This window comes from Chrysemys picta, chromosome 2 (genome assembly GCF_011386835.1).
Source record: "Chrysemys picta bellii isolate R12L10 chromosome 2, ASM1138683v2, whole genome shotgun sequence".
Lineage (NCBI taxonomy): Eukaryota > Metazoa > Chordata > Testudines > Emydidae > Chrysemys > Chrysemys picta.
Genome location: NC_088792.1, coordinates 74,947,229 through 74,960,448, shown reverse-complemented (window position 1 = coordinate 74,960,448; position 13,220 = coordinate 74,947,229). Strand labels below are relative to the sequence as shown.

The following is a 13,220-nucleotide window of genomic DNA, read 5'->3' as shown; positions in this document are numbered from 1 at the left end:
CTGCTGTGACAGGCACTCAAGCCCCCTTCAGCACACATAGAGGTAGGGACATACCCAGCTGCAGCTGCACACAGATGCTGAAATCAGCCCTGCATGGTAAGGCTCAGCTAAGGCACCTCACAGTTCCATAAGCATGCACCCCCCTTTGGAGGGTAAACCCAAAATTATACCGTCTTGCGCTGCACAGGGAACTGTACAGCATAAGCTCATTAAATTTGCCCCATCCCTCAATGTGGAGGAAGATATGCAACAGCTTTCTGCCCCCAATTATGATTTCCACACAATGGTTTTAGACAAAACAAAAACAAGTTTATAAACTACAAAAGATAGATTTTAAGTGACAATAATAATAATATAATAATAATTAATAATAATATAATAATAGAAGGATTTCTACCCTGTGAAAGGAATATCTGGGGTTTTTAATAATATTATTATTATTAAAAACCCCAGGTATTCCTTTCACAGGGTAGAAATCCTTCTAGCCTGGGTCCAGCCCTTCTCCCCTAGTCCAGTCTTTGTTCCTCAGGTGTTTCCAGCAATCTTCTTGGGTGGGGAGTCAGTGAAGAACCACGATGATGTCACTCCCCTGCCTTAAAGAGCTTTGCATATGGCGGGAACCCTTTGTCTCCCCTCTTGGTTCCTATGCCCAGTCAGTGGAAAAACACTGGTATTCCAAGATGGAGTCCAGTACCAGGTGATCTGGTCACATGCCCCTGTAGGGTCAGAGCAGCCATAACTCAGAGGCTGTTTGTAGTGTCCTCAAGAAGGCTCGCCAGTGGGCGATTAGCTTCTTCTAAGACCTATTGTTCTCCCTAAAAACCCTTCCCAGCCAGCCGTCTAGCCTGATTGCATTCTGCCTAGTGGGCATTCCCCAGGTGTAAACATATTTGTAATACAGATTTATAGTCAATATTCCTAGCTTCAGATACAAGAATGATACACACATACAAATAGGACCTTTTCAATGATATCTCACATGACCTATCTTGTATAAAATACATCATAGTTATGCCATAATCATATCATAACAATATCTCTATGAAGAATATGGGGCATAGTTTCATAGGTCTCTTCAAATAAATCATTTGATGGTTTTGCAGATTTCTTTGGGAAAAGAAAACCATAGTCTTAAAATGTGTCCCAACGTTATCTCAATATTTTCTTAGTTCCCAAGCATGTGATTGTTGCCTTTCTTTTTAAAAACAACTTTTACAGTTTCAGAAATCTTTACTAATCTAATGTCCTATTCTATAAAGAGAGTATCTTCTTCCGTTATTCACTTTTATTGACAGTTATCCTTTATGGCCTGTGAGTTTAATTTTTCTTAAGTAATTGAAAAGTTTTGCCCCCTCTCTCCCATTTAAAAAAAAAAGAAAATACTAAAAAAGGCCTCAAATACAGACTTTAATCTTTTGTTTGTTGAGCCCAGATGTGCCCCATTTTCAAACTTGGCTGACTGTCAGATTTCTCTCAGGGTATGTCCACACTTCAAACTGCGAGTATGAATTCCAGCTTGAGGAGACATATCTGCGCTAGTTCCGATCTAGCTAACGCACTAAAAATAGCATATAGCCACAGCAGTGCAAACAGCAGGAGGGGCTACCTGCCCCAAGTGTACCCAGCAGACACGTTAGGTAGAAATTCAAGCCAGCTAGCCCCTCCCATTTGTGTTGCCATGGCTGCACTCTATTTTTAGTGCACTAGCTCGATAGGAGCTAGTGCAAGTATGTCTCCTCAAGCTGGAAATTACACCCCCAGCTCAAAGTATAGAGGTATCCAAGCCCATGTCTGTTCTGTGTTCACCCTTGTTATATGTCCAGAAACCTTCAACGAATATCTGTGGTTACACCATGCTAGTGCAAAATCCCTAGCTCGATATAAATTAAAAGAAGGGGACCACTTTGGCACTGGAGCTGCAATTCCAACCTCTCCTGTTTTTCAGAGCTGATGAGGAATAATTTCTTTCTTAATGGAAAGCTTTGGTAATCTTGAAGAGGCAACTGTTACCAGATTTGCCTGTTACTTTGGGGTATGCTCATTAATTAGGGTTATTCTTCTTGGGAGGGGAGGTTCTGTAATTCTATTAATGTACTGCTTGTGTCACTTGTGTTTTCATATGGAGCTCTACTTCTCACTTCTGCAAGTCCCTGTCCAATGGAGCTATCCTGCAGGACCTAGGTTCCCCAGGGCTGGGTTCCTCCAGCCCCAGAGCCAGATGAACACACACACACACACACACACACACATTAACAGAGCAAGTCTGAGTGGATTGGGTCAATCATGACTTTCAAGCTGACCCCTTATTTGTCCCTGGACTCAGTGGGATGGGTCAAGCAGCACTTTCAAGCTGTCACCCTTGTATGCCCCTGGGCTCAATAGGCTGGGCCAAGCAGCACTTTCAAGCTGCCTCCCTTATGTGCCAAAGGTACCGCACCGGAACAGAGTAAGCCTGAGCAGGCTGGGTCGAACAGCACTTCCAGGCTGACACCCATATATGCCCCTGGACTCAGTACACTCCCCTCATGGTGGCAAAGGATTTATTACATTGTAAAGTTGCAAACTAAAAGTAATAGAAGTGCTCTCCCCCGCCTGTCCCACATATGGTGTGTAAAATCTCTTGGAAGTGAGGTGATTAATTTTTTATAGACTCTTGAGGTATAGTGTGTCTGTAAGTGTTCTGTTTTAAGAAGCAATAAGAAGAACACACACACACACACACACACAATTTACCAAAAAACCACAATCAAATGAGAAGTTTGAAATGAATTAAAGTATTGAATTTCTTAGTGATAAATTTTAAAATAAAAAACTGTAAGAGCAAAGTTTCCAATTCTTAATTGAAAACCCTATTTCAGCTCCAGCACTTTAGGGGTAAAGAGAGTATCCCCCAAAAGCTTGTGGGGTGCGAAATGCAAAGGGCTGTCACCAATCTTCACCGTGCCTCTTTATTTAATCTGTCAGTTTTGTGGGTCCTGTTCCTTCTCTTTCATTGCTTTTAATAGTAATTATGAAGCTGTAATTCCATCTGGGTATTTGTAGTTTGCAGTATACTATATCAAGAAAAATATGATGCGGCAACTGCTTTTCTGTTTTTCCTTTTCCTTCTGTGGAATGGTGCTGATGGCAAAAAGATGTATTTTCATTAAGTTTCATGTGTGTTTTCCTTCTGAGGTTCAAACAGAAAACTGAATATAAACTAGCTGTTTCTTTTAATATTGCTCTCCATCCACTCAATAAACATCATAACTGCTTAGTAAGTTCAGGGATTTATCATTTGAGTATAAAAGGGGCCATCTGGCTCATATAAAATTAGAGATGGAGCCCAAACTGGAACAGCACATCAGAATCCCCTCAGGCTTTGAGAATGCTTGTGTCCAGAAATGAACTTCATGACTTCTACTCATCTCTACATTGAAAAAGAGTCAACTGGGAGATGAATTAACTCTGTATATATGGTTCAAGACTGAAAGGGTTGCCCCCTTTGTCTCCAGCCAGCTTCTCCTGAGAACAAGAAATGAAATTGGTCCCACTGTCCCTGTGGACTGCCTATGGTGCTGGATCAGGATTTAGAAAACAGGCAAAAATTCAAATATGCACAGCAATAGATTGAGCAGTGTCCAAGTGATCACAGAACAATGACAGTGGTTCATAGCTGAGTACAGAGCTCAAACAGAAATAAAAATTTAATCATTTTAAGAAAAATCGTGTCCACCTTTTTCTCTTTTTTTTGTTCACTAGATGCTGCTCCTTATTTTCCATTGCCCAGGACTTTGGTTTACTAAACTCATAGCTTGCCAGATTACTGGAACCAATCTGAAATTTTGCCTAAAACAAGAAAGAAACCTATAGTAAGATTTCTAATATAGCTGTCTAGGTTCTTATATAACATGCATCACTGTGGTGTCTGACAGTGAAATTCACCACAGTATACAGACAGCATAAGGCCTATGCAACACTTAAATTTATGCCTTTTATGCCTTATTTTGAGGGATTAAGTGGGATTTAAGTGATGCATAGTCCTATGTGGATAATTTGCACAAGAATGAATTTCACCTTGAGTTAATCGTGAATTTTGCACATACATCTCTCTCATTCCTCCAATCAGCAGAACCTAAAGTTTGGGTGGAGTTTTTCTTTTGTTTTTTTGTGGGAAGACTTAAGTCTAAGAAGTGAGTTTGGCAGTTTACTCTGAAAATGCTGATGTTCTGGTCATCCTAATATTTTTTGGGAGTGAGTTTTGGATTGGTAGGGCAGTTATTGAGAAAGCTCCATCTTCCACATGAGGTTAATGCTTGATGTTGATGGTTCCATTGTTCAGTGGAGCGTAGCTGTTGTAGAAGGTCACTTGGTTTCACTTTTCAAATTCTAGTGTGTCTTTGGTCAATGTTGACATTGGTAGAACCTTCAGCAGCCTTCAAGACTTCCAAACGATCTGTCTACTAGTCATGAGTAAGGCTACATTTATGTCACGGAATCCGTGACTTCCAGGGACATCCATGACATTTTCAGCTTCAACCCATGGGGCTGCAGGACTGGAGCTTGCAGCCAGTTGCTTCAATAATTGTATTTGTGATGTCCCGGGTCTCTAACCCAGCACTGTAAGTTCCCACACAGCCGCTGCATCCTAGCCTCCACCCAGTGTCTGATAAAATCTGGTGGGCTGAGGAGCTAGTAGGACTACAGTGTCAGCCAAGGCACCACCCTGATCCGAGGAGCATCTGGCTCCACCAATTGATCCAACCACGTTATTTAAGCCAGAAGGAGGCACAGGAAGTTGTCTGAGCAACAAGGTGATATACAAAATATAAACAATGTAAACTGTGCAAAGTAAATCAGATGTTTAAAATTCAGTTTGAGCAGCTTTTTAAAAATCATGAGTCAGGCCTGCAAAAATCATAAGTTTGACTTAAAATCATTAGATCTAAAATAGTTTGGCTGTTCTTTTTATTTTCCTTCTGATTTGTGTTTTTAGGAAAAGCTAGAAACTGTTTTTTGTTTTTGTTTTGGTTTTTGGTTTTTTTTTTTAATGAAAGCTGAAATTCTCATGTACTCCTGTGATTCCAGGAGCTGGGGCTTTAAAATAAAACACTAAATCTGGTGATACTTATGATAAAAATGTGAGAAACTCTGTTTTTTCTAATATAAGTTAGGCATTTAAAAAAATAATTTATAACCTAGTATTTTCCAATTAAAGTGATGACTAGAATGGAAGATTGTTTATTTTTATTGGGCACCAACAATGTGCTTACCATTGCACAAGCAGAGTAAGGCAAGGTTTTCCCCTCAAGAAGCTCACTGTCCAGTTATGTTGCCAGATTCATGTTTGTCTCTGTGAACAGATCCAGGTTAATGTACAGAATGACCATTCACCAAAAGCCTCATAATGAATTGAAAGTCACTGTGAGGAATAACTAAAAACCATTTATAAAAAGAGTGTTATGTTCTAACACTGTTTTTTTTCTCCGTGATTATGCAGAGATGGCAACAGTTGAAAGAAAGTTGCCAGCTAACCCTCACCCACAAATTTGTATCTTTGCTAATCAATTTGATCAGAAAACTAATAACCAATCAATCCTACTCACTTCCCGACAGCATGCCCACAAGTCCAGTTTCCTGTTGTTGTAGTTACGTTGTTAAGGTATCCCTTTTCACTTCATTTGAAAACCAATCTTGTTTCTTTTATTTTATACATACCAGCATGCCTTCTAGCATTTAACTTCATCTTGACTTGCAACAGTAACTTCAATTTACACAGTGCCTTTTCATGCCAAAACATCTCAAGGCATTTTACTAAAGATGTCAGTAACTTAATCATACAGTCGGTAGTTCCAAGTTCTACGTTATTAGCTGAAAACAAAGGCAAAAACAAGTGAGGTCAGGCTGATTTTAAGAGTGAAAGAATGGCTGCATCCTTGACATCTCTGGTTTGCAGAGAAAAGGTGCTAAATGAAAGAAACTACCATGTAATTTGACATTTACTTAATGATGAGATATGAAACCCAGAATCAGGTTACCTTGATTGTCATAAATTGTGACCACATCACAGCAAGAGCATAGTCCAAAATTCTGAATGGCTTTGTTAACTGAGACAGCACCTGGCATCGCATTAGCAACCAGTTTAAATGAGCCAAAACTGAAATTATTTACTTCCTCCATCTACTCTAAATAGGATCCTAGTAGCAGAACTATTTTTTTATCAGCAATATCAGAAATAGTGCATTACTGAAGTCTAAACAAGAGAGAACAAAAGGTATTGTTTTATCACAAGAGTAGCAAAATTACATCCTGTAATGTTCCTAATGTAGTACAGTTGAACCTCAGAGTTACAAACATCTCAGGAATGGAGGTTGTTCATAACTCTGAAATGTTCATAACTCTGAACAAAATATTATTATTTCACAAGTTTACAACTGAACATTGACTTAATACAGCTTTGAAACTTTACTATGCAGAAGAAAAATGCTGCATTAACCATCTTAATTTAAATGAAACAAGCACAGAAACAGTTTCCTTACCTTGTCAAATCTTTTATTAAATCCCCCCCCCTTTTTTTTAGTACTTTATGTTTAACACAATACTGTACTTTATTTGCTTTTTTTGGTTTCTGCTGCTGCCTGATTGCACACTTCCGGTTCCAAATGAGGTGTCTGGTTGACTGGTCAGTTCATAACTGTGTTTGTAACTCAGAAGTTCTGCTATAGTATTTTTGTCACAGTAGACCTGCAATTCAAATATTGGAACAGCACAGCATTTGACAATGCAGGTGTTAATAACATTGGTACATCATATATCACACAAGCAAAATCTGAGAGCAGTAGTTTAGTTTAATCCATTAAACCAACAGATATTATGAAGGGACAACTGAACAAACTGTGGAAGCAGAGAAACAAACCTTTACACCACTAGTGTCTTGAGCACAAATGTTACAGAAATGAAATAGCTATCAGTTACACTTGTACCTACAGTATTTAAGCAATGAGAAAGTAAATGCTTTCATTTGCAAGCAATTATCTGATCTATCAAAATTCATTGTAGACCACAGTGAATAACTAGCAACAAATAATTTATTCAAATGTAGCCTATTTTTGCTTGATTAATAGCAACAAACAAGGATTTCTCCAAATGCATTCATTATTCAAATTTATTAATAAATATCTTTTATTTTTTTTAATTATTGTTAATATTCCAAATTTGAACTGTGTTGCTTAAATATAATTAGTCAGTTGAGTTGTGTGGTATTGATTCACAACTGGACGAGAAAGCAAGCACTCCTGGAATGAATAAATACTTGTGCAAAATATAAATCCTGTTTCCACAAATACTCCCACGTGTAACCTGAAATTTGCTTTTTGAAACATGTTTGCCAATAAAAATTGATTGTGAAAAGTGACCACCTTAGAGGAGTAAGAACTTAGTAAATCAAATGTATTTAAAATTCAAACTAATAGATTTTGATTTTATTTTAATTAATTTTGCATTATTCAGTGATCTATAGTATGTTGTATTTCTGTAAGATTGTGGAATTATAACCAGGTATCATTAGATAAAGTGATGACATTTCTTGATGCACAAGTAGTAATGCATCACAAACTTAAAATGGTATTATGCTTTTTAAGAAATGGTAACTGATTGCTTTTGTTTTCTGTGTTTACATATTGGTATCACTTTTGTTTTCTGTGTTTACATATTGATATCAATAACTCCGTATTTTCTACACCTGATCTTTTCTCCTCCCTTCAGTGAGTATTAAATTGTATTTATTTTTATTTAGTCCTGAAGTTGTAAAGAGTGAACCATATGGCGAGAAGGCTGATGTCTGGGCTGCGGGGTGCATTCTTTATCAGATGGCAACTCTGAAGCCACCTTTTTACAGCACCAATATGCTCTCCTTGGCAACTAAAGTACGCAGGTTTGCTAGATCAAACTGGAGTTATTTTTGTATGCACCTACTGGGTCACCCAGGATTCAAATATACGATTGTAGAAGACAAGCTACTTTACAGTACAAAAATGTGAATGAATAGAAGTAAAATCCGGGTGTGGACCACTAGAGGTTACACTCTGTACACAGTAGCATCTTACAGTTTAATTACCAATACATTTTTACCCTATCATTTGATGGTAGGATCTTTAGATTCTAAAGGTTTCTGATGGTACTATAGGGTTGGATTTACAATAGGGCGTGCACTACTAACAGTCTAGAACATTATCATAGATAAAAGATATTTCATTTTTTGTGTAAATTTCACCCTGACTCACCCTGTTGTTCTTTAGCCCACAGTTACTTAATATTATATTAATCTGTTTATCTGATAACAAGTTCTGCATTAGAAGAAATGCTACAAAGTTTCTTTATGTACTTATACTGGTGATGTAATGTCTGTCATGTTATTCCAAGGAAAAACATTAATCACACAGACTTCCATGTGTATAATGGAATATCTTTATTTTCTTCACTTTCACCTATTTATTTTGCAGATAGTAGAGGCTAAGTATGAACCAGTGCCAGAAGGAGTTTACTCTGAAAAATTGTCAGTTACTATTAAAAGGTAATTACTCATGTAGTTTTATTTCTCAATCTTACCAGAAAGGTGCTTTGTGTTGTACATTTTCATTAATACAGATGGCAATGTAACAACTTACTGACTTTAATAATCTTCAGTTTTTGTCTCTGAATGTAAAAGGGCTTCAGGGTTAAAGGAAGAAAGAGAGATGTGCTCACACTGCTAATAAGACATATAAGACGTGCCACTATCATCAGCATGTCTAGCCCTGTAATATTGGTTCCTCTTGTAAATGGTTTATTGGTTGCATGTTTCCTTTTTTATAATTAAAAAGTGCCTGATAGGTTGAGCCATGTAATAAAATTAGTCTCCCAGTGCCTCTTTTTAAGATATTGCATATTTCCACATTCTGCAAATTATAATGGAATGTTCATTTGTTTCTACTGATACAGGAGTTTCTTTAGAAATGTTTTAAATTCAGGATGTTTCTCTTGTATTTATCTTCATGTAATGAGAAGCATTTATGAATGTACAGTTTCTAAACATATATCTATAGATCAGAGTTACCTCTGTTGTATCCCTTGTTTTTCTTTTTCTCAGCCAATGGGGGCTGCAGGAAGCGGCGCGGGCTGAGGGATGAGCTGGCCACCCTTCCTGCAGCCCCCGTTGGCGGCAGGTAAACAAACCGGCTCAGCCTGCCAGGGGCTTTCCCTGAACATGCGGCGGACCGGCTTTGAGAACCACTGTTCTAGTTCAGTCGCCTGCACTCAAGACAGGGCTAAGTACTTAGATCATCCGTAACGGGTGTTTGTCTAACCTGCTCTTAAAAAATCTCCAGTGATGAAGATTCCACAACCTCCCTAGGCAATTTATTCCAGTGCTTAACCACCCTGGCAGTTAGGAAGTTTTTCCTAATGTCCAACCTAAACCTCCCTTGCTGCAATTTAAGCCCATTGCTTCTTGTCCTGGTCTCAAAGGTTAAATAGAACAATTTTTTCCCCTCCTCCTTGTAACAACCTTGAAAACTGTTATCATGTCCCCTCTCAGTCTCTCTTCTTCAGACTAAACAAACCAATTTTTTTTTCAATCTTCCCTCATAGGCCATGTTTTCTAGATATTTAATAATTGTTGTTGCTCTTCTCTGGACTCTCTCCAGTTCGTCCACATCTTTCCCAAAATGTGACACCCAGAACTGGACACAATATTCCAGTTGAGGTCTAATCATTGCAGAATAGAGCAGAAGAATTAGTTCTTGTTGCTTACAACACTCATGCTAATACATCTCAGAATTATGTTTACTTTTTTTGCAACAGTATTACACTGTTGACTCATACAGTATTTAGCTTGTGGCCCACTATGACTGGTGATAATGGGCAAGGCAAGAAGTACACAGTTTGAGTTTGTGCACTTCTGAGCAACTTCAGCTCACCTTACCTCCCTTTAAAAAAAAATCAAAGGAACAAAAATGCTTCTGCTTTCTCCCTCAAATGTGGGATTCTGCCTCAAAAAAAGTCAAACTGACCCCACAAAAGGAAGACTTGGGTCCTATATCAGTATCATTTCTATACATAGAGTTCCTGTTCTCTCATGGCCGTGAACGGTGAGAAATTCTAGCTTTATGTCTAGGCTTAGCAGAATTCAATTTTTATTTTTTTTATAATTTTGACAGATATTATTGTTAAATGGTTTTTTAGATTTTTATTGATTTACATTTTCACAGTTGTGGAAAATTATCAGGGGAGTCAAGCAATAGGGGTTAGACAATAATTATATAATGACAGGAGATGTTGACATTCAAAGAGCTAAAGATTTAGAACTGTTAAAACACAAATTGTCAACATCACATGTCAGAACATAGATAGTAAATAGCCTTAAATCAAACTCTGAGTTCTCAAGCAGCACTTTTCTTACTTTGCCTGTCTGTACATTTAGATTATTATCAATGGAAGTATTTTTCTTTTGGTCAGTTTTTGTATGTATGGTGAAATTGATATTTACCAACATTTACCAGTAAAAATCTAAACTTTCCAAGCCTATTGATGTATTGGAAAAGTTAGAATCCCAGCTTTCCAGTAGGATTCAAACTCTAGCTTGAAACGGTCCTGACATAAATTACTTTCAAGTCATGCCATTTTTAAGGCATAAAAACATATTTTTGGTTGTTTTCAAAGGGTGTTATGGCACCCTCCTGATCCCTGAACAGTTAGTTTCATGGTAACTAAGGGGGAGCCTGGCTATACAAGTGAAAGAAGATAAAAAACAATAACATTTCTAAAATAGGTATGGGGTTTTGTAGCATATGTGGCACATTCTGGCACTCATTTGGAATGATTTGCATTACTCACTTACTGCTCACCACTTAACAATTATGCAGTCATCCCAAATGTATCCTGATAATACCTTCATGCCTCATCGTGCCATAATCATGTATTCATTCTGTCTCTTTCTGACTGGATCAGATCCTCATGGTGACTTCAAGGGAACTATCCCTTTTCACAGTGCTGAGGATCTGTCCTTTTATGTCTTTCTTCCTCACTCTTATTCATAAATACATAATAATACTTCAAAATTTGTAAAAGGAAGTATCTGATTGGTTGAGGGCCCACTATTCAGTTACCCTTTATAACTATACACACAGTGACTACTGTAACCTGTTCACTGATAATCCCATATAATTATCAATATAACTGAACTTTTCATCACTTTATCCACATTCTAATAAGTTGTAATAGATAATTATATGAAATATAATTTCATATAACATAATTATATGAAAGAAGCTGGGAATAAGGTGTCACTAGCACAAATACTCTGGGTGATATTAACAGTTGTGGCAAGCATAAAATAAACCAGATAAATATTCTGCATTCTTTAATATTGGTCAACTGAAGTATTTTGTTCAGTTTTTGCTTCATACTTTCAAAGAGATTTAGACAAAATGAAAAGAGTTCAAGGAAAACAGCAAAAATAAGAGATGTGGAAAATAAGATCTATGAGTAAAAGTTAAGAGGGCTGGACATGTTCACTCCAGATGATTGAGATGTGATCTCTGTCCATAATAGGGATGCTATAAATAAGCCAGGTATCAGTTTTTCAGCCAATGAGGAGCAAAGAAACAATGGCTTTATGTTGCAATTAGTAATTTATGTTCAGTATTTCAGGTAAAATTTGTAAATATAAGAACTTGTTGCCAGAGGAAGTTGTGAAATCACAGTCATGATTATATTCATAGTTAAATATCCATCTTTTAGATGTTAGTAGTAAATAAACCAGTTCTGCCATGATGCAGGGGAAATGGATTAATGACCCACTAGAGGTCCTTTCCAGCTCACGTGATTCTTGGAAATTCTCACAAATTTCACTGGATTGAAGTGAAGAAAATAAACTTCCCTTTGATTGCCATTTTTTAAAACAGCAAATAAGCCTGCATCTGTTAAAAGGAAAAGAATGCAAAAGTTTGAATAAAACCAGGAAGGAACATTATGCACCATAATGATCTTGAACAATTGACACAGAGAGAGATTTAAATGGACTTGTTTTCTCAAATACTGTATAAAACATCTGATAAGGTATTACTATAAATGTAGGATATGTTTATTAAAATAGCACTCTTTTAGGAAAAACAAAATCATTTTCTGAAATTTTCCCTTCAAGAAGTGTGTTTGATTCATGTATACACATACCTGAACTCAGCTGGTTGAAAGTACTTTGGGGGTAGATCCTCAGCTGCTGTCAACTGTCCTTTGCTCTGCCACTCTTCTTTCAGTATCAGATGTAGACCTTGTCATATATTATTAACATATAATGCTGCCCTACAGTTAACTGCAGTATATGAGACAGTACTGAATGTGAGAACACTGCTTAAAATTTACCACTATGAAGACTTTTGCAATAATATTTTTATAAACTAGTTAGCAGATGTTCTCACTTTGTACTGAAGTGCTCTGTACCAGTTGAACACTGTATGCATTTGTTTGGTTGGTTTTTATTCATTTTTGGAATTTCAAGCTGCTGACCTACTAGATTTCAGTTTTATCCCAGCTGCTGCCCAATATGACCACTGATAATTACCAGTGAATATGTGTTAGTGATATTAAGCCGATATCCAGAAATAGGTAAATAAAACTATGTTGTTATGCATAGATTTTTCATTAGGTAATGGGTCTTTCAATAGGTGCTTGACTCCTGATGCAGAGACTCGTCCAGACATAGTAGAAGTCAGTTCATTGATATCTGATGTGATGATGAAGTATTTAGATGGATTGTCCACCTCCCAATTTGCTTTGGAGAAGAAGCTGGAGCGCGAGAGGAGACGCACCCAGAGATATTTCATGGAGGCTAATAAGAATGCAGTGACATGTCACCAGCAGCTTGCCATCTTATCTCATGTAAGTAAATGACTTAGGGTTTTGTTTTTTCTTTTATTATTATCATACTGTGCTATGCCTGTACATTTTGGGGACTAATAAAATATATGCATTTCTCAATTAAAGGGCTTATTGTTTTATAAAAAATAAAGTTGAAATCCATGCAGATTTTAAAATTTATTTTAAACTTGATATTTATTAATTTTCCCATGTGCACACAAATACAGTAACAGTTACAATATCTTACAACCTACCTTCATCCAATATTGAAAATGGCATCAATCAGACTGAAATATACTGGCTCTTGCGTTTTAAATAGAATCTGCTAACATTTAATTATGTATGCA

At 37.0% G+C, this 13,220-nt stretch overlaps 1 protein-coding gene across 3 annotated transcripts in view; it reads left to right on the top strand.

Annotated features, from left to right (window-relative positions):
• Nucleotides 1-13,220, top strand: part of NEK10 (NIMA related kinase 10) — a 171,146-nt gene that overhangs the window by 98,440 nt on the left and 59,486 nt on the right. For all 3 annotated transcript variants that reach the window (XM_024107392.3, XM_042840319.2, XM_065583507.1), the window contains 3 exons: nucleotides 7,775-7,904; nucleotides 8,481-8,551; nucleotides 12,681-12,894. In XM_024107392.3, the coding sequence (XP_023963160.1) occupies nucleotides 7,775-7,904; nucleotides 8,481-8,551; nucleotides 12,681-12,894 (415 nt within the window). The remainder of the gene's footprint in view (nucleotides 1-7,774; nucleotides 7,905-8,480; nucleotides 8,552-12,680; nucleotides 12,895-13,220) is intronic.